Source organism: Trematomus bernacchii, unplaced genomic scaffold, assembly GCF_902827165.1.
Source record: "Trematomus bernacchii unplaced genomic scaffold, fTreBer1.1, whole genome shotgun sequence".
Classification (NCBI taxonomy): Eukaryota; Metazoa; Chordata; class Actinopteri; order Perciformes; family Nototheniidae; genus Trematomus; species Trematomus bernacchii.
The window spans coordinates 3,665,442-3,689,019 of NW_022987771.1; the positions used below are offsets into that span (position 1 = coordinate 3,665,442).

General features: G+C 43.0%; 1 protein-coding gene across 1 annotated transcript; it reads right to left on the reverse strand.

Moving 5' to 3' along the window:
- Positions 1-11,352: 11,352 nt before the first annotated feature.
- Positions 11,353-22,971, reverse strand: LOC117496784 (zinc finger protein 239-like). Its single transcript, XM_034148539.1, has 3 exons — positions 22,819-22,971; positions 12,236-12,590; positions 11,353-12,151 (listed from the first exon to the last, which is right to left on the reverse strand). The coding sequence occupies exons 1-3, from the start codon at positions 22,969-22,971 to the stop codon at positions 11,655-11,657; spliced, it is 1,005 nt and encodes a 334-aa protein (XP_034004430.1). The 3' UTR covers positions 11,353-11,654.
- Positions 22,972-23,578: the final 607 nt, after the last annotated feature.

Sequence of the window (23,578 nt, forward strand, 5' to 3'; positions counted from 1 at the left end):
AGCACGGTGCAGAGTTTACAGTAGTCCCTCGTTCTTATTAAACATCCCTGTTGTAGTCCGCTGTATAGAAAACTGTAGTTTCCATAGTTTCCCCACCGCAGCAGGTGCACATGACCTCCGCTGGCGCATCATAAACACGTCGGATAGTGAAAGTGCAGTCGGATTCTCTAAAGTGCCGCAGTCTCTTCTCCTAAGTCCTTTTGAATTCTCCTATCCACTATCCCTTAACCCCATGACGTTTCACTCCGAGGTCAAGGAATAGACGATAGGGTTAGAACTTAGGAGCTGTTTTTTTGGAGTATCGACCGCAACCCAGGTTAGAAAGACTGGGAAACATCACTTCCGTGCGATTTGAGGACGTCAAAATAAAAGCGGGAAGGATATATTCTTTTTGGTTTTTAAGAACGATTATCATCCGGACGTTGCCTTACCGCCTACTACTGGATACATAATAAACCACCCTTTCCAAAAAAAACTATTATAACTAACAGAAAAACTCATATAGGAAAAAGGGAAAACAAATAAACAAATTAAGCTAAACAGGTCGCAGGTACACACATTACATATCTGTATAGTATTTACAAATGTTTGGTATATCTGAAGCTGATGTTCTTGCAGGATTTGTGCTGTTCGGAGTTTGCATCCTCGTGGTTGATTGACTTATTGTAAGCTGCAGAGGTGGAATAAGTACTCAGATCTTGTATTTAAGTAAAAGTAGAAATACCAGAGTGTATGAATACTCTGTTACAAGTAAAAGTCCTGCATTCAAGATGTTACTGAAGTAAATGACAAAGTATTGGCATCAAATATAATTAAAGTTCCAAAGTAAAAGTACTCAATATGCAGATCGACCCATTTCAGAATAATATATATATGTTTTGATTATAATCATTGATGCATTAATGTGTTTATCACATTTAATGCTGGACTTATTTGTATTGTGTTGATCATTTCTACACACTGTGGTTTTACTATTTTTATTTAAGTTAAAGTGCTGAATACTTTGTCCTTAAGTCGTCAAATGATACTTATATTTGTAAAAGTAAATACCTCATGAAAAAATTATATTCAGAAAAACGTATGTTATATTTCAAAAGTATAAATCTTAATCCATTAATGCTCAAATGTTGCCACTGGTAAATAGGAACAACTTTACCTTTATTTACTGCAGGGTAGCTTGTACATTTCTCATAGGGGCCAATAAAGCTCTAATACATGAACAATTATTTGATATATTTTGTAAGTATAAAGTAGCAGGAAAAGTAAATACTCAAGTAAATTACCTAAACATTGTTCAGTAACTGAGTAAATGTACTCAGTTACTATCCACCACCACTGCTTTAGGATATAAACAGCTGTTATGAAATTGTTCAGTATGGTCATGAATGGATGTGATATCTATTTATAAATGGGGAAGAAGACTAAGAGGGAAAGCCTGTCACATACACTTTGTTTGTTTTTTTATACCTTTAATTTTCTTGAAACTAAGGCAAAGCACAATTCAGCATCAAAGAGTACAAGTTATTTTATCCAGAAAAATGTCAACAAAAACCGTTGCACAGTTTTAAGAATAATATACTGAAATCAAACAGCTTCTTAAGATAAGCACAACATAAAATGTCCACAAAGGGAAACAGCATGTGGGACGTTCATTCCTTAAGAAGAGGGCACTGTGTTGATTTAAAATGGCATAACGGGTGCTATAAAATCTTCTTTGAATAGTGGCATTAATAATATTTTTGAACTTACTGGAATGTATTCAACATCAGCAAGAAAGCTTTCTGCAGCATCAGTGTTAAATCTCAGGAGCTGCAGCGCTCTCTAGTGGACAGTTGTGACACCAGAGAGAGAAATGACACTTCATAGCTGCAGGGAAATTACCTTAAAAATAGAAATAGAACATATCTATAAATGCTGAGACTCCAGTCCTAAACATATCATTTTTGGAGACAATGCTTTAATTACAGTTACAGTGGAAGAGCCTAAAGAACACCAAACTGCACTGAAGTCACAGCAAGAAAAAAAAGACAGAAAAATACTTTGCTGCTATCTCCATACTCTCTCCTATATGGCAATCATTTAAAGGGCCCATGTCATGGCCATTTCCACTGATCATAATTACATTGTTGAGGTATGCTAAAATAGATTTATACTGTGCAATTTTCCAAACTCACATTGGTTTCGCATACAGCATCTCTGTCAAGCATGTGTATTCAGCAGTATTCACTTTCTCCACTAACGACGTCGTTGAGCTCTTGCCCCCCCCTCCCTGTGAGCCTAGTGTGCTCCGATTGGTCAGCTCGGCCACTCTTTCTGATTAGTCACCACCAGAGAGGCTGGCGCCCATGTCAGTGCTTTTCCCGCTGCTCTCAGCGTACATCAGTCTTATCATGGCGTCGGTACAGCGGTATATTTTATATACATATATATATTTTTAACTGTTGTTATAGAAGAGTGTGACGGCCCCAGGGCCTTTGTCTTACGATGGGGTGGAGCTGAAGAAGCTAATCAGCACGATCACGGACACCTCCGGACACTACGGCCCCAGTCTCTCTCCAAAGCGGCTGCAGGAAGACTAACTCTGCGATCCTCATCAACCACCTATCTTTGCATTTACCACAATAAATGTGGCCGGGTTTTGTAACTCGTGTATGTCTCCTTGTCTTTCCGTTGTGGCCTACGAGCTACTCTCATAACAAAGAGTAAGTTATTTTTACCCGTTATAAACTACTACTGTTTGATGAGAAATCAAATCATGGTTTGCTATATATGAATTCAGGGAAGAAGGGATAGGCCTACTAGAGTATTTCCATTAACTTTATTTTAGAAATGTACAAAATGAACATATAGACATATATACACGGTATAAAGGGAGGATCATCCATTCCTCCTCCTCTTGCCTGCGCACAGCCGGTGCGGTGCGGTGGCCTTTTAGCACAGGCCTCAGTAGTAGTAGAATCCCTCCCCGTCATGGATTGTCCGCCAGGATCTGGCGGACGAAATCAAATGCAAATCACAAAATATTAGAGAAACTTAGTTGTTTTAGATTCGTTAGTAGTAGTTGTGTATGAACAGTCTGTGGCCGTGCTAATATGTCTAACCTAGCGTTGTTTACCTTGGTAAGCTAACCCGATATGAACGTTAGCTTGGAGGAAAAGGCAACTATAATGCAGTGTATAAAACTACTATGAACAAAAGCTAGTGGTTCATTATTAGGCTAGGCAATAACGTGTTTATAATTGCAATCGATATACGGGTATTCTGCGACCATACAATGTACTTGCATGAATACATTGTTTTGCGCTAGCATACAGCTAGCCTCGTTAGCTACATGCAGTATAGGTACGGTCACAATGTACGGTAAAACCGGAGTATACTGTATGAGTATTCCGTGTGTGTGACTGCAGACATTCTCCTGCCATGACAAACATGTAAGGCCATCTGCTGACATTGTAGTTGATATATTTAAACGCTAGCAACGTAGCATCACAAAAATGTTTTTCTGACCAAAACTAGCTCAAGCTCCGTGTGTTAGATCGCTACGCCAGCTATAATGTAATTACGTTTCTCGACTGACCGGCAATCACCACGCAGTATACTGTCAATAGGGTATTTTGTGTGTGAATGCAGACATTCTCCTGCTATGAGATACATGTATGCAAGGCCACTGCTGATATTAGAGTTGATATATGGAAACTCTAGCAACTTAGTTAGCACAGTTAGCAACTGTGTCAATGGCTTAGCAGTCCAACACAGTTTACACATTTAACAGTCTTGTTTGATAAATACACAAATAACAATGCAAACTTACAGGTTGTATACCCAGATCTTCCCCTGCTCCAAACGGTCCCAAACAAGCTGTGCATATCCGGCCCTCAAACTGGGGCAATGTTTTTGGAAGCTTTCGTCTGTGAAATGCCGGTTCTTCGAACCTCTGGAGGAGGAACACGCCGCTGCTGGTGTGGCCATAGCTCTTCGGGATTGGTCCATTTCGTTCCGGGTACCGATGACATCAGGCGGTACCCGGAACTAAATGGAAGACTCAAATGGGCAGTGACGTATCTCCAACGAGGCGTTTTGGGGAGGTATTTTCTGTGTTAGAGTTTTACTCGCTACAGGGTGTACTTTGAGGGTTTTGACTCTGCACACCGTTTACATGCATAAAAACCTTCATAACACACAAGGGGACGGGTAATAACCGGAAAAGCATGACATGGGAGCTTTAAATATTCCTCTAACCAAAAATACTGAAGAACACCATTTCTAAACATCTTCTTAAATGTACAATATAGTCACTTTGAAAAGGTTTTCTCACAGTCAATAAATAAATACTTTAAGAAGTTAAGAAAAGTTAATGAAATGATGGAGTGACAGTCGAAAAGGGGAAAATGAAGAGTCCATACATTCATTATTTCTTTTAGAAATTGATTGCCATAATGAAGCAAATGTTGTGTTACAAAAAAGTGAGTAAATTGCTTAAAAATATACAGCTTTTTCTAAGGACAGAACCCAATAAAATGGATATTTAAAATGGCAAATTATTTCCAACATGATTACGTGAAGCAGTGACAGATAATAGCACAAACGTAAGCTGTTTTTAAGAATAGCATTTAGATACTTAACTTCACATTTCTGCTACACTGACTGCTGTATGATTGTTCATATTGCTGTGTTGTCCTTTACAAATAAACACAGCATTTTTATAGCTAGGGTTACATTTACACGTAAGGTACCTAATTTGGCTTTCACTGACGAGGATAAATTATATATTTTCTGATTGGATGGAAACGAAAGGATGAATCTGAAGAGACATGATGGACAACCTGATGTGATTGGATGATTATGGTGACATATAAGAGCCTTTATCTTTATCCAACCAGAGTTGGACCCACGTACACTGAATACAGATGTTTGTTCCCAAAATAACCCAGAAAGATGTGACCATTTGTTGATGTACTTAGCAATCTTACTTTGTACCAGTTTTTGGCCTTTTTGGAAGTTTGAAGCACAAGCCAAAACTGCTTTACCTTTCTTTAACAATATCAACATAAAGTCATACGGACATTTCTAAAATGCAAGAAAATATATTGTACATCAGTTGCTCTTTAGTTAGTTACGCCTAATTTAAACTTCAAATGGCTAAATGCCAGTGAGGCTATTGATTTAGCACAATAAAAAGGCGCAAGAAATTCCAATTTGTTCCCCCTTTTTACCTGGGGTGCTTCCCCTAAAGAAAACAAAACAAAATGAACTCAACATTAGAGAATCTTTTATATTTGAACCACCAAATGAAGCGAACATTTGACACTGATATAAAAATCAAAGGGTCCTTTCTGTAAAACCTCTTGAATTGGCAATCAGGTCACATCTGGCACAGCTGCCGTCACACACACAAGTCCACCAGTGATAAACATATTCTGTATATAATCTGTATTTCTGCCCTGAAGCTGCTAACATTACAACATAAAGAAGCAGATATTGGCAGTTTAGAAACCATTATTGTTTCTACTAATGTAACAAACAGATGCAACAATCCCACCACCTTACAAAACATGTGGTAAAACAGACACGATATTTACATATAATAGAACAAATATAAAAAAAACATCTATGTATAAATATAAACAATCACGACAGAGAAACTTAAAATCTGTGGAGGAGGAGGGGGGGGAACAATACAGTACAGTGAGTGTTGAGAGCAGTGCATTGAAACTGAAAAACACACATTAATAGGTATATAGAGGATATGCAGGTAGAAATGTCTATCTGACCAACAGTGTTAATACAAGTCGTCTATAACTGAAATGTGTAACAGTACAGTAACTCAAAAACACTGGACTCCGAGACCAAATGATGTGGAATGAAAAAAAGCTGACGTTTTTTGTCGTTTTTCTTTTTCCTCTGATGTGCTTTTCTAACTATGTATGTCATTAAGTATGGTATTCCTGTCATGCTATGTTTTTCTTTATTATTTCTTGTTGGCTGTTCTGTTGTCTTCTATGTTGAAAACGAGAAGCATGATTTCCACCCCAAAGAAGTCTGTACTATTGCTTACACTTGTATGCTTCTTCTCAATGAAAATATTTGAAACAAAAATTATGAACATGTTAAATGTGATGGCTCCTTTTCTGAGGGTTCGAGCTGGAACCACGTGCTTTATCTGCTTTGAGTTCATTTATGAAAAGTGCTGGTGCTTGACTACATAGCATTTTGGTTCCGGCTTCCGTTCCGACTCAAGTTCCAGCCCACGCAGGCATGGTTCCGACTCCCGTTCCGGCTCCAGTTCCGGCTCCCCGGCCTACTCCAGCCCCTTGTGTCCTGTCGGCGTTCTGGCCCACTCCAGCTCCCTGTTTCCTGTTTGTGGTCCCGCCGACTCAAGTCCCTTCTCCGCCGGGGGTCCTGTCGACATCATGTCCTGTCCTGTTGGAGGTCCCGTCGAAACCTGTTCCGCCGAGGTTCCTGCCAACACCATGTCCTGTCCTGTTGGGTGTCCCGCTGACACCTGCCCCGCTGGGGTTCCTGCCAACTCCATGTCCTGTTCCGTTGGGTGCCCCACCGATACCTGTTCCACCGGGGGTCCCGCCAACACCATGTCCTGTCCTGTTCGGGGTCCCGCCGACACCTGTTCCGTTGGGGGTCCTGCCAACACCGTGTCCTGTTCCGTTGGGGGTCCCGCCGACACCTGTTCCGTTGGGGGTCCTGCCAACTCCGTGTCCTGTTCCGTTGGGGGTCCCACCGACACCTGTCCCACCAACTCCGTGTCCTGTTCCGTTGGGGGTCCCGCTGACACCAGCCCATGTTCCGTCCGGGGTCCCTGTCTACACCTGTCCCGCCGGGGGTCCCTCCAGCTCCTGCTCCCTATCCCAGTACTCCTGCTCTGGCGATCCAGCTGACACCGGAGGGGTCCCATTGCGGCGTAAGTCGTCCTCCGGAGCTGTCCCGTCACCGCCTTCCTGCCCGTCCTCCGGAGCTGTCCTGTCGCCGCCTTCCTGCCCGTCCTCCGGAGCTGTCCCGTCGCCGCCTTCCTGCCCGTCCTTCGTCCTGAGTTTCCCAGCCGCTGCCTTCGCCCTTGAGCCCGGCCCCCTGAGTTCCCCAGTCGTGGCCTTCACCCTCGAGCCCGGCCCCCTAAGTTACCCCGTTGAGGCCTTCACCCCTGTCTTTGGCCCCCTGAGTTTCCCCGCCCGAGACCACCTCCTTGACCTATGCCGTTCCCCCGGGCCGTCCTCCCAAGTCCCAGAAACAGAGACCAGCAGTTCAATCAAACTAAACTAGTTACTAGTGCTTTGGCTAAAATAGGACTTGCATCCCCAGGCTTTTATGCTGCGTTCACACCGGACGCGATGCGACTATTCGCTTCGCTCTAATCGCTCCTATCGCATCGCTCTAAACGCTGGAGGTTCACCGCGGCTGCCAGCTGTGTTTACTCGCATCATTCAAACAAGACGCGCTGGCTCGGGAGCTACAACTACAACAAATGAACATATTTTACCGTGATTAAATTGTAATACACGTTTCTAAATGATGCCGAAGTAACAACATACTGATACCGGTTAGTAACAACCATGAATTAATGCTTTGACAAGTCTGCAGACAAGACGGCAGGCAAAACACCTTTTAAAATGCTTGTTTTCTGAATGAAGATCGGGTCAACCAGGCTAAGCTAACGTTGTATATGCTCATTCCACACTCACAACAACGGCCTACAGACATAAATAAGCAGCGACTGTATTCACCATGACACAGACAGTCTGTGGTTTGTACTTGTTTAACTTTTGTCCAGTTTCTGAACGGATATGAGGAGCTGTGAGCTCTGTGTGCTAACTGCTAACAGCTAACGGCTGATGTTGTGTGGTTGAACGTCAGTGACGGCGGCTGAGATCCTCACCGCTGATTGGCTTCCGCGAGAACGCGTCACGTGAATTTGACGCTCGAGTTGAAAAAATTGAACTCTCGCGTTTAACGCGGCACTGTTCAATCGCCTCAATCGTGTGATTCGCGCTGCGTCCACCGCTTCATGCGCACCGTCGGAGCGAATTCGCGTCTGTCCACGTCTCTGCATTGACTTTACATGTAATCGCGCCGCCCCCAAACGTCGCATCGCGTCCGGTGTGAACACAGCATTAGTATCAAAATCAAACCTGGCTGAGAAAAATATGATGAGGTTGAAACGTATGATAAAAACCTGGTATTAAATGGGACTTCGGTTCTGTTAATGTGTACTCTAGAAACAACATTTAGATATATTTTAACTTTACTTAATGAGTAAAACAGGATTAAAACTAAATAACATAGCTGACACAATTAAAACTAGCTGAAACTACAGGCTAGGTCCTGAAATAAATGTCATAAGCTTTGAGTTTGAAATATGTAATGTTTGACCTGTTAAGAATAAACCGTCTATATTTTTCTATAGCTTTACAGACATGATGTATTATATCGGTTTGGCATTGTCCACTTCCAAAGTGTTTGAAAGGTTGCTACACAAATACATTATTCTACAAATATTACGGATCCCTCTTGTTTTTTGGCTTACTGGATTTGCAATATAGTGATTTTATTGTTTCATAGTTACATGAATGTTTATGTGACTTGTGATGCCAGAAAACGGGAAGGACAGATGAAGGTCAGGAGAGTCTTACCCATCCGGTGAAGGACTCCAGGACGGAGGGCAGGGCGTAGTCCTGCAGCTGGAAAAGCTCCGACGGCTCGCAGTCCACTTGGACCTGTTTGGAGTTGAACTCTGACGGGCAGACGAAGTAATGCCAGCCGGACATCACGTAGGAGAGCTGGGGGAGAACAAGCTTCAAACACTTCTTTTTTAAAGGTATCACAGTTTCTTTCTTGTTTATTTACAACTTTATTATGAGTTATTTCCCAGACTAATACACCCTTCCGCTGGCTTTTAACCGACATAGGCCCTCAAACACTGTAATATCCTTCTCTATGTGAACAAAGAGCCTGGATTATGACCAAAAATCACAGGATTGATGAGTCTTGTACGCTGAGTTCAAAATGTTGTCTTAGATGATTGCTTTCCCTTTGATTTAACAGGCACTGATTTTTCTGCTTGAATATTTCTGGCTGTGAAAAGAAAGAGGCAAATAATAGACAAGGTGACACAGAGAAATATTTCTGGCTGTGAAAGACTTGAGCTGTGTTTATAATTGTTTAAAACTGCAGTCGAACTTCCAGTCGTCTCATTAAAAAATGTCAGACTTGCAGTGTGGTATAAAAGGCGAAAAAAGAAAAGAAAATGGAAAGCGTTAAATGTGCAGCGGGCGATACCATCTGGTCACAACTTTAAATATGATATCATGTTTATGTGCAAATGAAGAATTCTCGCTGGTTCAGAACCTTTTTCCTTAAGTGAGTCCCTTTTCTTTTCTGAATTTTTTAATGGGTATTTCACTTTATATTAAATACATAACAATAACAGTGCAGAACATCTAATACACTTCACTATGAATCCAGAACAATAAAACTGCAGGAGTATGGATAAAGCGAGATGTTTGCATGCATTTTGAGCAGATTTGGGCAGAATCCAGCAGTGTGGATCGTGCTTTTCATCCTATGTAAACTATATGTAAAGAAAAAAAGTCTAAATATTTTAAGATAAAAGCTGTGAAAAAATCTCATTAATTGGCAGCAAAAATGTAAGGTTCCTTCCTGTCTTACTGGTTCTTTCTTGGCTTCATACTGGCTATCTTCTAGCTCTATTCAGGTTTTTTTTCTAGCTCTATCGCTGATAATTTTCAGAACCTGAAGGCTCTATAACAGGGTATATGCAGGAATCCTGAAGTCAAATTTAATACCTTTTTTAAGACCCTTTTCATACATTTTGACACACTTTCCCTCACATTTACTATATACAGTATTGATTGTCCTTCCTCCTTATCTTCCAACCATTTGGACGCAAATGTGCATTTCCCCATAACGATGTTGTTTAACAACCGGCGTAAACAGACCTTCGCGCGCTATCAAGCAGCAGTCAGTCAGTGAGCGTGCGATGTCCTGTTCAGATGACGTCAAATCCAACGGGATGCCATAAATAAACTACAAAGAATCACACTGCACACCTACGCAATGATTACATTCAGGCAAACTTTAGAATACAACCTCTTTGGACAATTTATATACTTATTGAAAACAAGTTACAAAATGTAATACCTTGGAAAATGCCTTTTAATACTTTTTAATAGTCTTAATTGTCATTACCATTGAGAAATGAGAGCTATGCGCACGCAGTTTGCCCAAAGCGAAACCTATCTTACACTCTGAAATCTGAAAACTAGTTTTATTGCTGATGGATTATCAGAAATCATTTCAAAGTGACACAGACACATTGGATTAACCTATGGATGAACTTTCAGTAGCTGTTTTTCGTTTTAATGCCATTGAAGACAACTTTTGATCAGAAAACAACAAAGGTAAGACATATCGCCGTGTTGACTAACTAATGCTACGTGGTGTGATGTCTTTGTTAGCTTCTCATGTTGAGAGTTCGGATCGGTCAGTAATGATACCAATAACTGTCGAATCTGTGCAATCTCAGCTTGCTAATCGATATCTTGTTTGTGCAGATACGATAAGTAATAAGGGTATTTTCACGTGAGTTCTGTGCTAAGTGTGTTAGCATTTTTTCGCTCAGGGCTAATTCAGAGCCTTTGTTATTACCCTTATGTTTCGTTTTGCTAAAAATTGTTAATATTGTCTGATAGCTGAGTTTCTTCCCGTTAAGTGGGTATGACACATTAATAGGTCTTTAAATGTTAAGAAGCCCTCAGACACTGTTTCTTGCAGATGTTGCGATTTTCCCCCCGGGGCTTAACAGGTTAAGGCTGCAAACAGAAGGAGAACGTTTTATGTTAGTTTAGTGGTTCTGTCCTGGAGATGATCATTTTACAAAATACAGTTACTCAAGTAAATCTTCGATCTTCGCAGATCAATGAGTCTTCAAACAAATCCCGCTCAATTTAAGGCGCACACCTGCACACTTGCTAGCCTGTTCCATTCTTCATTCTCTGAATGCGAGGAAGGATTCTTGCCTAGCCTTTGAAGGACCTGACTCGGAAGACATGTCCAACCAAGGAAGCGTCCTCGACATTGAGAAACACCCTAAGACTAGCTGGTCCATTACTTGGTCCTGAGGAGATGTAACGATTATTAAACAAGAAACAGTCGAGTCAAGGGGTCAAATAAATGAACATTTGTGATTATTAGCGAATCGGTTGCAGGTGCGTGAAATCAGGCTTAGGGAGTAATGTATTACATGTAACGGCATTAGGTAATCAGGATACAAAATAGGCAAATGTATTCCCTTAGTTACAGAAGCAAAAACAATCAGATAACAGGAACATTTATGTAAAACAGAGCTCATTAACAGGATAGCAAAGATACAAAACATTTAGAAATAAAGAACAATACATCAAATCATCCTATATCTCTACATGGAAACTTGGGAGCCCTCAATCCAAAAATAAAATGGTTCATCAACAGTCAGTGTTTAACATATAAATCAGTATGACAAAACATTAAACATATTGTCCACTCATGTTGATAAAGATGGAGTTAATTTAAGTCTTATATGAATGTTGTGCAACAATGTTTTTCCAGTCAGACAGATTTTTTCACGTGTGAACTGTCATATTCAAGACTTATTCATTGTCCTCTCCATCAGCTTCTGTTGCCATGTGTTCAGCTGAGCTGCTGATTGGAGGCTCTGCCTCTCTGTTATCCTCAGTTTGAATTTCATTAAGCTGTGAGGACTGACGACCAACACACTTGTGTCTTTTGAAATCAGTACACCATTTAAATCTTTTGTCACAAACATTGCAGCTGTATATTTCCTCTCCTGTGTGGACTCTCATGTGTGCCTTTAAACTTCTATTCTGTGAAAAACCTTTCTTACAGACTGAGCAGCTGTATGGTTTTTCTCCTGTGTGGACTCTCATGTGTACCTTTAAATTTCTATTCTGTGAAAAAGCTTTCTTACAGACTGAGCAGCTGTATGGTTTTTCTCCTGTGTGGACTCTCATGTGTGCCTTTAAATCTATATTATGTGAAAAAGCTTTCTTACAGACTGAGCAGCTGTGAGGTTTCTCTCCTGTGTGGACTCTCATGTGTAACTTTAAATGTCCATTCTGTGAAAAACCTTTCATACAGACTGAGCAGCTGTGTGGTTTATCTCCTGTGTGGATTCTCATGTGTGCCTTTAAATGTATATTATGTGAAAAACCTTTCTTACAGACTGAGCAGCTGTGTGGTTTATCTCCTGTGTGGATTCTCATGTGTGCTTTTAAATTTATATTATGTGAAAAAGCTTTCTTACAGACTGAGCAGCTGTGAGGTTTCTCTCCTGTGTGGACTCTCATGTGTAGCTTTAAATGTCCATTCTGTGAAAAACCTTTCTTACAGACTGAGCAGCTGTATGGTTTTTCTCCTGTGTGGATTCTCATGTGTTTCTTAATATCTCCTTTCTGTGTAAAAGATTTCGTACAAACAGAGCACCCGAATTGTTTCTTTTCAGCACTACGTCGTTGATCACTGACAGATTCATGTCTATTTTTCAGTGAGTTTGAGCCTGACGCAGGTTCTCTGGTCTCTTTCCAATCAGCACTGTCTTCAGTGTCAGGTTCAGAAGAGTCTCCAGTGTCGCCCTCAGTCTTTGGTTGTAAACTGCTCTCTGGATCTGAGTTCCTGGCTGGTTCTGGTCCTCGACAGTCATCTCCATCAGCTTCTGTTTCCATGTGTTCAGTTCGTCTTTGATGAGGCTGTGGGGACTGAGGTTTCTCTTTATCATCTTCACTCTTCACAGGGTCAGGAGTGAAAGTGGACTTGGTGATATCAGCCTCCTCCTGGTCCTGAAGCTGCTCTCCCTCCTGACTGATCCCGAGTTCCTCCTGTTCCTGCTTAATGTGTGGGGGGGGCTCTGGGTCTTCCTGGTCCAGACTGGTGCTCCACGCCTGTTGGTCATGGAGAAGCTCTTCTTTAACCACCACCAGCTGCTGGACGTCTGCAGGGAACAGGAAACACACAAAACATGTCTAATTTTGTTGGCTCAATTCACCTCATGTAGCCCAGCCCCTTTCCACTTCCAGTTAAACATTTAAAAGGGTTTTTTCTTCTGGTTTAGTACTAGCCGCAATGTAAACAATGAATTGTATTTGGGATCGTTCACAGATACACTACGCCTACAGTATAGAATGAAAATACTCTGTTACAAATTAAAATCCTGCATTCAAACCTCATTTAAGTAAAAGTATGCAAGTATTATCCAACATTTTTACGGCACCTTATGTAAAAGTAATGATGGTGCAGTAAAATGTTCCCTGTCAGTGTTTCATTTATGATGTTTCTTGATTATTTTGTATGTTGCATTTTACTGCTGTACATGTTTAAAGTAGCGCTTGTATAAATGATTATAGATGAGGGAACCTGCTAAATATTAAAATGTGTGTTTTTTGTATACAGTACCAGTCAAAAGTTTGGACACCTTCTCATTCAATGGTTTGTTGATTTTAATTTGTTTCTACTTTGTAGATTAATACTGAAGACATCAAAACTATGAAAGAACACATATGGAATTATTTAGTTAACAAAAAAGTGTTAAAAAAAAATCAAGAATATGATTTTAATTCTAGATTCTTCAAAGTAGCCCCCTTCTGCCTTGATGACAGCTTTGCACACTCTTATGGCGCGTTTCCACTACAGCGCGGAGCACGGTTTAAGAGGGCTGTGACGTCAGCGGCCCGTCTTTGGTTGCGTTTCCACTTGGCCTAGTACCGGCCGGCGGGTCCTAATTCACAGTTTTTCTGGCCTCATAAAATCGCGGGTCAAGGGCCAGAGACAACGAGGCTGAGTCGGGCTGAGTATGCTAAACTAGAGAGAGCATCGCTGGCAAGGGGGCTACAACTACAACAAGATGGACATATTTGACCGTGATTTAATTGTAATACACGTTTCAAAATGATGCCGAAGTAACAACATACTGATACCGGTTAGTAAAAACCATGAATTAATGCTTTGTCAAGTCTGCAGACAGACGGCAGGCGAAAAACCTTTTAAAATGCGTGTTTTCTAAATGGAGATTGGCTAAGCTAACGCAGTATATGCTCCGACCGTCCACACTCACAACAACGGCCTATACAGACATAAATAAAGCAGCGACTGTATTCACCATGACACAGGCAGTCTGTGGTTTGTACTTGTTTAACTTTTGTCTAGTTTCTGAACATATATGAGGAGCTGTGAGCCAGAGTTCCCGTTAGCCGGTAATTACCGGACAATGACCGGTAAAATATGCTGAAGTCCGGCAAATCTAAATCTCTCCGGTCAAAATGTCCGGTCAAAATAATTTTCCCTTAGCGCAATACCGCATCAGTTGCGCCACTTATGTGACAGACAAGAATAGTATGTGACAGACAAAAGAGTATGTGACAGACAAAAATTGTCAATTCTAATGTCTAACACTTAATGTGGAGAAAGAGATGTCCTGTATGGGTTGATTGTGCGTTGATCTGTTGGTAATGCCTCGGGGTTCCGGTGGGCATGTAAACAAATGCATAATGCTGCGCTATACTTTGTGGCCTCATCCGGTTGCATAGCGACGCTTATTGTTTAGGTGTCTTTTAACAAGCAGGTAGTCATATCATTAGCTAGAACTAGCTAGATCTGATCGATATGGACATAAATGCGAGTAAAGTCTAATCTGACAGGAGAGAGAGATCGGCTGCTGCTGACGAGTCGACACGCAGCTCTGCATGATCCCCTGCAGCGGCGAGCAGAGCAAAACACACTTCAGGTTAGAAAATCACACGTAGCTATTTTAATTACCTCTCAAACTACCTAAACTAGTTATAGATATGTTTAGTTTTACTGTCGGGTCACTCATTACTGGATCCGCGAGCTGCATGATACTGACGGGCTGTCAGGAGAAGGAGAGAGCGCTCCGTTTATTATTCCCGCGTTTTTGTAAATTACTGTACACTTTTGAATAATGTAGTTAATCTACTATAATTAGTTTGTTTAATGTCGAATCATATCAATTTGTTTTAAAGCTCAATAAATAACAAAGAAGACCTTTAACCGGCACTTATCTAATTTTGTCCGGAAGATTTCAACTTTAACGGACATGTTGACCGGCAAAAAAATATTCTAACGGGAACTCTGCTGTGAGCTCTGAGTGCTAACAGCTAACGGCTGTGTTGTTTTTCTGGGGTTCTCATTGAAGATCACGTCACGGCTCCGCCTACACTGCGTTACTATAGATACTACCCCAGTTCCTAAACTGTAATGGAAATGCGCCATAAAGTGAGCCAGTCCTAACGAGGCCCAGCCATACCGAGCGGGACGAGCGAGGCCGTGTAGTGGAAACGCGCCATTAGCTTCTCTCAGTTTGCTTCATGAGGTCGTCACCTGGAATGGTTTTGAATTAACACGTGTGCCTTGTCAAGACTCAATTTGTGGAATTACTTGCCTTCTTAATGTGTTTGAGACCATCAGTTGTGTTTTGCAGAGGTAGAGTTAGTGCACAGTGGAAATCCCTATTTGACTGCTGTTGTAATCCATATTATGGCAAGAACCACTCAACTCAGTAAAGAGAAACGGCCGTCCATCATCACTTTAAGAAATGAAGGCCAGTCGATCCGGAACATTTAAAGAACTTTGAATGTATCCTCAAGTGCAGTCGCAAAAACCAACGAACGCTATGATGAAACTGGCTCTCATGAGGAACCCCCCGGGACAGGAAGAGCAAGAGTTACCTCTGCTGCAGAGGATAAATACACAAGAGTTACCAGCCTCAGAAACCGCAAATGAAAGCACCTCAGATTAGAGCCCACATAAATGATCACAGAGCTCAAGGAGTCTTTGTGAGATGCAGAGAAGGTGAGCGGATGGTTTCTGCATGAGTGGTTCCCACCGTGAAGCATGGAGGAGGAAGTGAGATGGTGGGGGGGGGCTTTGCTGGTGTCACTGTTGGTGATTTATTCAGAATTCAAGGCACACTGAACCAGCATGGCTACCACAGCATTCTGCAGTAGCCAGCAAAATATAAATCATATTCTGGATTTTTTTAACACTTTTTTGTTTACTAGACAATTCCATATGTGTTCTTTTATAGTTTTGATGTCTTCAGTATAAATCTACAATGTAGAACCAATTTAAATAAATAAAAAGATTTGTCCAAACTTTTGACTGCGTCTAATACTAGTGTATATCTCTCCCAAAATATATATTCTGTGTATATATATATATATATATATATATATATATATATATATATATATATATATATATATATATATTTATTTATTGTTAGGGAATAATTTGCTTAGGTATTCAACCTCAGACAAAGTTCATCGTTTTCTCTTCTCACTGTCTCCTGTCCCATGGCATAGTTCTACGGCCTTGGGTATTGCTGCTATCTCTCTTAAGGAGGGGCAGCTTGGGCGCATTGTTGTTGCCAGTTTATCACCGAGCACAAGCTGACATGATAGTTTATTATTCAGGGACATCTAGAGGCCCTTCTTTTCAGGAACGTAGGTTCCCTGGCGCACATTATTTTCTATGGACGACAGCTTTAGTTAGATTCAGGGTCCGGTTGGTAATGATGTCAGAGAAGAAAGACTGTCGTGCGTTTTTCAATTCCAAATTATAAAGGCCAAGTCTCTCTTTATAGATTTCAAAGTGAACCTGGAGATTTGTTTTTCGCCACCTGCGTTCAGCTTTTCGACATTCTCTTTTTTCTGTTTTCACGGTCATGGCCTTTCTCCATGGAGATATTTTCTTGCCAGACACTTCCTTTACCTTAGTTGGAGCAATGGCATCTATAACATTTTTAATTTTTGAATTAAAAGTATCTACTAGCTCATTTACTGAGATGTTAGCAGGGGCAAGTGTGGAAGAAAAATTCTGAGTAAACATTTCCCTAGTATTTTCAGTTAAATATCGCTTTGTGGTTACCTCTTTTTGAACAGAAAGAGAGCTCTCAAAGTAAACACAGGAATGGTCAGAGAGTGCAACATCAGTCACCACAACCTTAGAGACATTCAGACCTTTTGAGATAATTAAGTCCAGATTGTGCCCCTTATTGTGCGTGGGCTCCGTCACATGCTGAGCCAGTCCATAGCTATCAAGAACACAAAACAGTTATTTAGCCCCTCTGTCCTGGGGGTTGTCAACATGGATGTTAAAATCACCAACGATGACTAGACGGTCAAAGTCAATACACACTATCGACAGCAACTCGGTAAAATCATCAAAAAAGCTTGCACAGTATTTGGGTGGTCTATAGATATTTAGGAACAGAGCTCGAGAGGAGCATTTCAGCTGAAGGGCCACATATTCAAAAGAAGCAAAGTTTCCATAAGATGTCTTCCTGCATTGAAGGGAATCATTGAACAGAATAGCAACTCCACCTCCTTTCTTATGCATTCTTTCCTGACTCATAAAACTAAAGTTGGGAGGGGTTGATTCGATAAGAACAGCTGCACTGTTATTTTGTTCAATCCAAGTTTCTGTTAAGAACATAAAATCGAGATTGTGCTCAGTGATAAAATCATTGATTAAAAATGTTTTTCCTGCCAAAGACCTGACATTTAATAAAGCTAGTTTAAGTTCGTTAAACACACTATCAGTCAGGTTTTTTGTAACAAGCTGTGGCTGACATGGAATCACTGCTAAATTTGATAAACTCACACAAACGTTTGAGCGCTTCCTGTATCTAAGATGATTCACTGCTCTTAATCTATTACCTATCAACACAGATATCGGCAAAGCTACTGGCAGGAAGGGCCCCGGCATGTACTTGAAAAAGTTGAGAGTGCCATACGCCCTTGAGCCTGGACCCAGCAAATATCAGTTTGCAGCGTTTTGTACACAAACATCCCTATCAGGCTTTGAAGGGGAGGGAGGACCCACCACCCTGCTCCTCTCATCATAGGAGGGCAGGATGAGGGCTACACTGTAGGAAGGGGGGTTTGGAAATCTGCTTCCATCTTCCTTGTATTGTTTTGGTTTGGATGATTATGGTAGGCATGGTGATGAAGACGGGGGAGATGGTGCGCGTCCCTGCCTTAACCAGGCGGCCCAGCTTGGTGACTGGAATCCATTCCTTGTCTTCGGTGATTTTGGTGGGCGTCGTTGAGGGGCGGGGGTAAAGGACATGCTGCCAACCCTGCGTATCGCCTTCATGCGGTCATCGAACTCCAGGGGGGAGGGCGAGGGTGAAAGGGTGAGCGGAGAGTAGAGAGAGCTGGGGGATGAATGAAGAGTATCCTCAAAGGCGTTGACAGGGGGTGTGACGGGCAATGGTCCACGCAACTACCCCCCATCAAATAAGATAATACATGCGAGTTCATGGCTACTGTAGACAACGTTCTTGTTGCTCTGTGTTGCGTTGTTAATGAGTGAAACACACCGGAGTTGAGGATCTGTGGGGTTTATTCTCCCAAAAAGGAGAGCTCCAACAAGCCATTTAGGACAGAGAGTGAATACACATTCTATACAGAGATGCTGTATGAGAAACCAATGTGAGTTTGGAAAATTGCACAATATAAATCTATTCTAGTATACCTCAACAATGGAATTATGATCAGTAGAAATGGCCATGACATGGGACCTTTAAATAAGATATGAATGCAGTACTTTAACTTGTAATGGAGTATTTCACAGTGTGGTGTTTGTACTTTTACTTCAGGATCTACTACCTGTAGCAAGACGGTGCTGATAAAGGGTATAAAGTGATAGTACAAAGTCTAAAGTGTTATTCATGTGATAATAAAGTGTGACTGAAGAGTTTAAAGTGTAAATAAAGAGTTTAAAGTGTTAATAAAAAGTAAAGGGCACAGACCTGCTCTGTGTATCCGAAGCTGAGGCTGTAAAACAGCGTCCAGTAGTTTCTGGAGTCTCTCGTTCTCCTCTTTGGAAAGAGACAGCTCCTCCTCGAGCTCTGCTATAGTTTTTTCATACAGAGCAAATATCTCTTCAGCAGCAGCAGTGAGTCGCTGCTTCTTCAACGACAGCAGCATTTGGACTTTACTCATGTTTACTAGATCACTTTTTCCTGCAAACTCCGTTAAACACACCGTTTCTCTCTTCATCAAACTCTCAATCTGACTAGTGTTGCTAACGTGTTTCCAGCTAGCATGCTAAACTAGCTCCTATAGTCCGAGGTAAACGCTCCAGAAAAAAGAGCACAGAGTCCATTCGGAGGTTTATCCTGACACACAGATGATGGATCAGTAGTGCTGGAGCTCACACACACTTTCTCAGGAACACAGAGAAAGAGAGAGAGAGCAGTTGTAGGTACCATATGTGTTCGGCCTACCAGATGTGTTCGGGGTCCGTTACGCTTACCAATGACGTCACGCATTGGCTGTACGGTAACCCAAGAGGACATTTTACACGGTCAAATTCCGAATGTATTGAAACTCCAGACTCAACGTAAGAGCTTGAGCCTCTTCGGGGGATGCGAACATTTTAACATACACTTCATTCTTTACTTTGTCCGTTATTATATGTAGAAGATCTTACTTTTTTCTCCGTCATGTTGTTTCCATAGCAACAACTTCAAAATAAATAAATCTAAATAGATGTGTGTTCTACACACCAAAATACGTTATTTGAACACCCCTCTCGATCGATTTACAAAAAAAAAATAGTATGGCCCGCCCTAATACACTAACGCAGTTTTTAAAGATATACATTTTTCAACACAGAATCATTTACCAAATTACACCATATCCAATCATTATACACAAAATGCTATCTGTTCATTGCAGTTATTGTTTATTGAATTAGATTACCATGAGCTCAACATAATTATGTAGAGTACAAGTCCACAGCCAAGAAAATGTTATTTGCATATCATTTTATTTATGAATATGGAATTATGGAATTCCACACTGGAGTTTGTTATTATTTACTATTGTAGTGCCGAGAGAAGGGAGTCGGAGGCGGTGCAATGAAGGTACAAATCTGGCTTTATTGAGCAGCAGAAATGCACATGCTGTCGGGTCGCAGCCCGAGAAGAGAAGAGAAAGCGAAAGGGACACACACTCTGGGTGTTTCTCAATCGCGAGTAAAGCTGCTTCAGAGCCACTATTTCAAGCATACTACGTCATCGAGTGCCGCCGAAGTACTGTTCCAATCTCCAGTATACTTGGAAATCTACCAAGCCCGGCGTACTCCGTTTGGAGAAATATCGAGTGTGCACATGAGTAGACTTCGCGGTCTTAAAATCCCCACAATGCTTTGCGCACGGACCAATTTCCCCAAATCTGTGGCGGAAGATGTAAGGCGGGGCCTCTCATATGACGCACACCTGCACACTTGCTAGCCTGTTCCACTCTTTGTTTTCCGAATGTCAGGAAGTATTCTTGACTCGCTTCTGAAGCAAGATGCTCGGCAGACATGTGCTACCAAGCAAGCGTACTCGCGATTGAGAAACACCCACAGTAGGTACCCCGGAGGTACCGTCAACATATATGTCCGTGCGGAAACAATACTCCCAACCTGTAGTTCCTGGAATGAATTATGTAACCCCGTTAATTAGTGATCACTACACAACAGCGACGTGCAGTCAGTGGAGGCAGGGGAGGCAGAGCCTCACCTGTCATACTCGAGTCCAATGTAACGGAAAAACAATTAAAGAAAAACTAAATAATAATAATAATAAAATGTCTCCACTGATCTTGTGTAAATGTGATTTCTGTATGATTCCAATCGCATTTTATAGTCAAAATCAGCAAATTTGCCGAGCTCCGCTACGGGAGCGATGAGAAGTGAGGCAGGGACGAGCACTGCCTCACGTAAGCCCACAGTAACTTGCTGGAGCGCGGGCACTAATTTAGCGCGGCCACTTATTTTGTGAGCGCGCTCAAGCCATTTACTGTGGGGTGAGGTGAGGCACAGATGAGCTCTGCCTCACTTCAGAATGCGTCACCCCACAGAAACTGTCTGGAAAGCGGGCCCTAAGCGCATGCCTGTTCCCATCTCACTGTAGGTCACCAATGTAATGTTTGTAGATCCCTTTATTACATTTATCCTCGCCATCCATAGTCTCTAAATAACTTATTTCACGTATATATGATATTTAGGCTCGCTGGTCTCATCGTACAACGGCAATGAAAAAAGCACCAGGAGAGGCAGCCATAACCTCTGCCGCACTGAAGGGGGCGCACGTGAGCCCACAGGTTCTTGTTGCTACTGTTATTCTACCGCAAACAACAAACTAGACTTTTGAAACTACAGGAAGATAAGGAGGACTTTTACAAAACAGTAATAGAGATTGTTGTCCAGAAGGATAGCATGGACTTATATTCATCTTCAAGTCAAGGTAAGACCACAACTGTAATGAAAATGGGATCTTACTTAGAAAGAACAATCCAATATTTAGATTTTGGGTATCCTTTTGTTGATCGGTCTGTTTAAAATTAATCATAGCATCAGACTAAAAAAGCTTTTGAAAATAACAGAATATTTCGATTAAGGTCAAAATAGGCTATAATATTTGTAAATCTGACTCTGAAAGAGTCAGTGCCTCACCAGCCATGAACCTCACCGCACGTCACTGCTACACAAGCCCCTCCAGAATTCAACCATGGACACAATCCTCGCGTCCGGGAGGAAGCACCACAGGGGCCGAGGAGGGCGGGGCCGCCGGCGAGGGCCGGGCCATGGAACGGGCCGTCGGAAGGGGGCCGCAGGAGAGGGTAGGGGCCCCAACGAGGGCAAGGGCATCCCCACCGGAGGGTGGGGGGCGGGCCGGAACGGGCCGTCGTCAGGGGGCCGCAGAAAGCAGGGTCGCCGTGTTGCGACGCGGGGACAGGCGTGAACATCCCGGTGGTCCCCAGCAGGGAGGAGCGCTGCCCGGCCGCAGGCGAAGGCACAGCGGCGGCGGGCACGAAGTCCTCGGGAGGAAGGAGCCGTGTCCCCGGGAGGAGGGAGCCGTGGACAGGGGAGAGGCCAGACGGGGCGCCGGCCGAAGCCGCCGTCGAGGCGAACCGTGAGCCGAACCATGAGCCGCGGTTAGAGGAGAGGCCAGGCAGGGTCCGGGAGCGCGCCACCCACGGGCCGAAGAAGGCGTGGGCGACATCCGAAGCTGCTGCCGAGGCGAAGGAAGAGGCCAGACAGGGTCCCGAAGTGCGCCACCCACGGGCCGATGAAGGCATGGGCGACGTTCGAAACCGTAGAGTCGAGGCGAGACGGGGTCCAGAAGCACGCCACCCACGGGCCGGAGAAGGCATGGGCGACGTCCGAAGCCGCCGTCGAGGTGGTGAAAAAGCGAGAGGGTCCACACGAGGCCGACCAGACATGGTCGAACCTCCTCTCAGGCACCAGAAAAAGCTCAAGAGGGTCGTCCTGTCCACGAACAAAAACAGGTGGGCGAAATTGCGAGAGGATCCACACGAGGCCGACCAGACTTGATCGAACCTCCTCTCAGGCACCACAAAAAACAAAACAAAAAAAAACAGTCGGATGTCGATAGCCAATGGATGTCGTTAGCCGCTAGCTGCTAGTCGTCGTCAGCCATTGCTAGCAGTCGTCGTTAGCCGTTGGTAGCAGCTAGCCGTTAGCTGTCGTGGCTAGCTGTCGTTAGCAGTCGTGGCTAGCCGTTCTCGACGGCCGGTAGTCGCTGTCGTCGTCGTCGGCCCCGGAGCCTCTGCTAGGCGGCGTGCCCCCACCAGGGAAGGTGCTGCAGCGTGCAGTGGCAAGCACCTCAGGGGTCAATCGCCGGGCGGCCAGGAAGAACCGGCAAGCTTCTTCGGCCAAAGCGCGGGGCTCAACACTAGCCGTGTTAGCTAGCGCAGCCTGGACATGCAGCCGCATGTCCCGAAGAAACAGCCCCATGAGGTAGAAGTCGGGTTCCTCCATACCTAGCAGGTCGTGCATCGTCTCCTCGTAGTAGGAAGGCTTGCTGCCTTCCAGTGCCGAGACGAAGCGGGAATGGTGAGCGACGTCCTCAGCCATTCCGTGGGGCGCACCGAGCCTCAGTCTGTGAGCACGTGGCAGCCACGGACGTCTCCAAAAATCTCCGGCATTTCGAGAAAAACAGTATGTTTTTTGCCGCGTTAGATTCAGTCTCGGAACCTTCGCGAGACTTATGTCAGGGTCACCAATGTAGTGCCGAGAGAAGGGAGTCGGAGGCGGTGCAATGAAGGTACAAATCTGGCTTTATTGAGCAGCAGAAATGCACATGCTGTCGGGTCGCAGCCCGAGAAGAGAAGAGAAAGCGAAAGGGACACACACACAGTAGGTACCCCGGAGGTACCGTCAACATATATGTCCGTGCGGAAACAATACCCCCAACCTGTAGATCCTGGATTGAATTATGTAACCCCGTTAATTAGTGATCACTACACTATAACTTTATTATAGTATTCGGATATTCGGGTACAGTGGACTGTACCCGAATATCCGAATATTCGTTCGTTGGAGTACTATTTCGGGTTTCAATTTCGTTATTCGGATATTCATTTGTTAGTTTTTTTCCCCGTTTTTTTTCAAATTGAGTTTGAATTTTTTTGGGGGTGCTAACACTTAACCATAAACGTTATCGTTTACTTTCTCCGTCTTT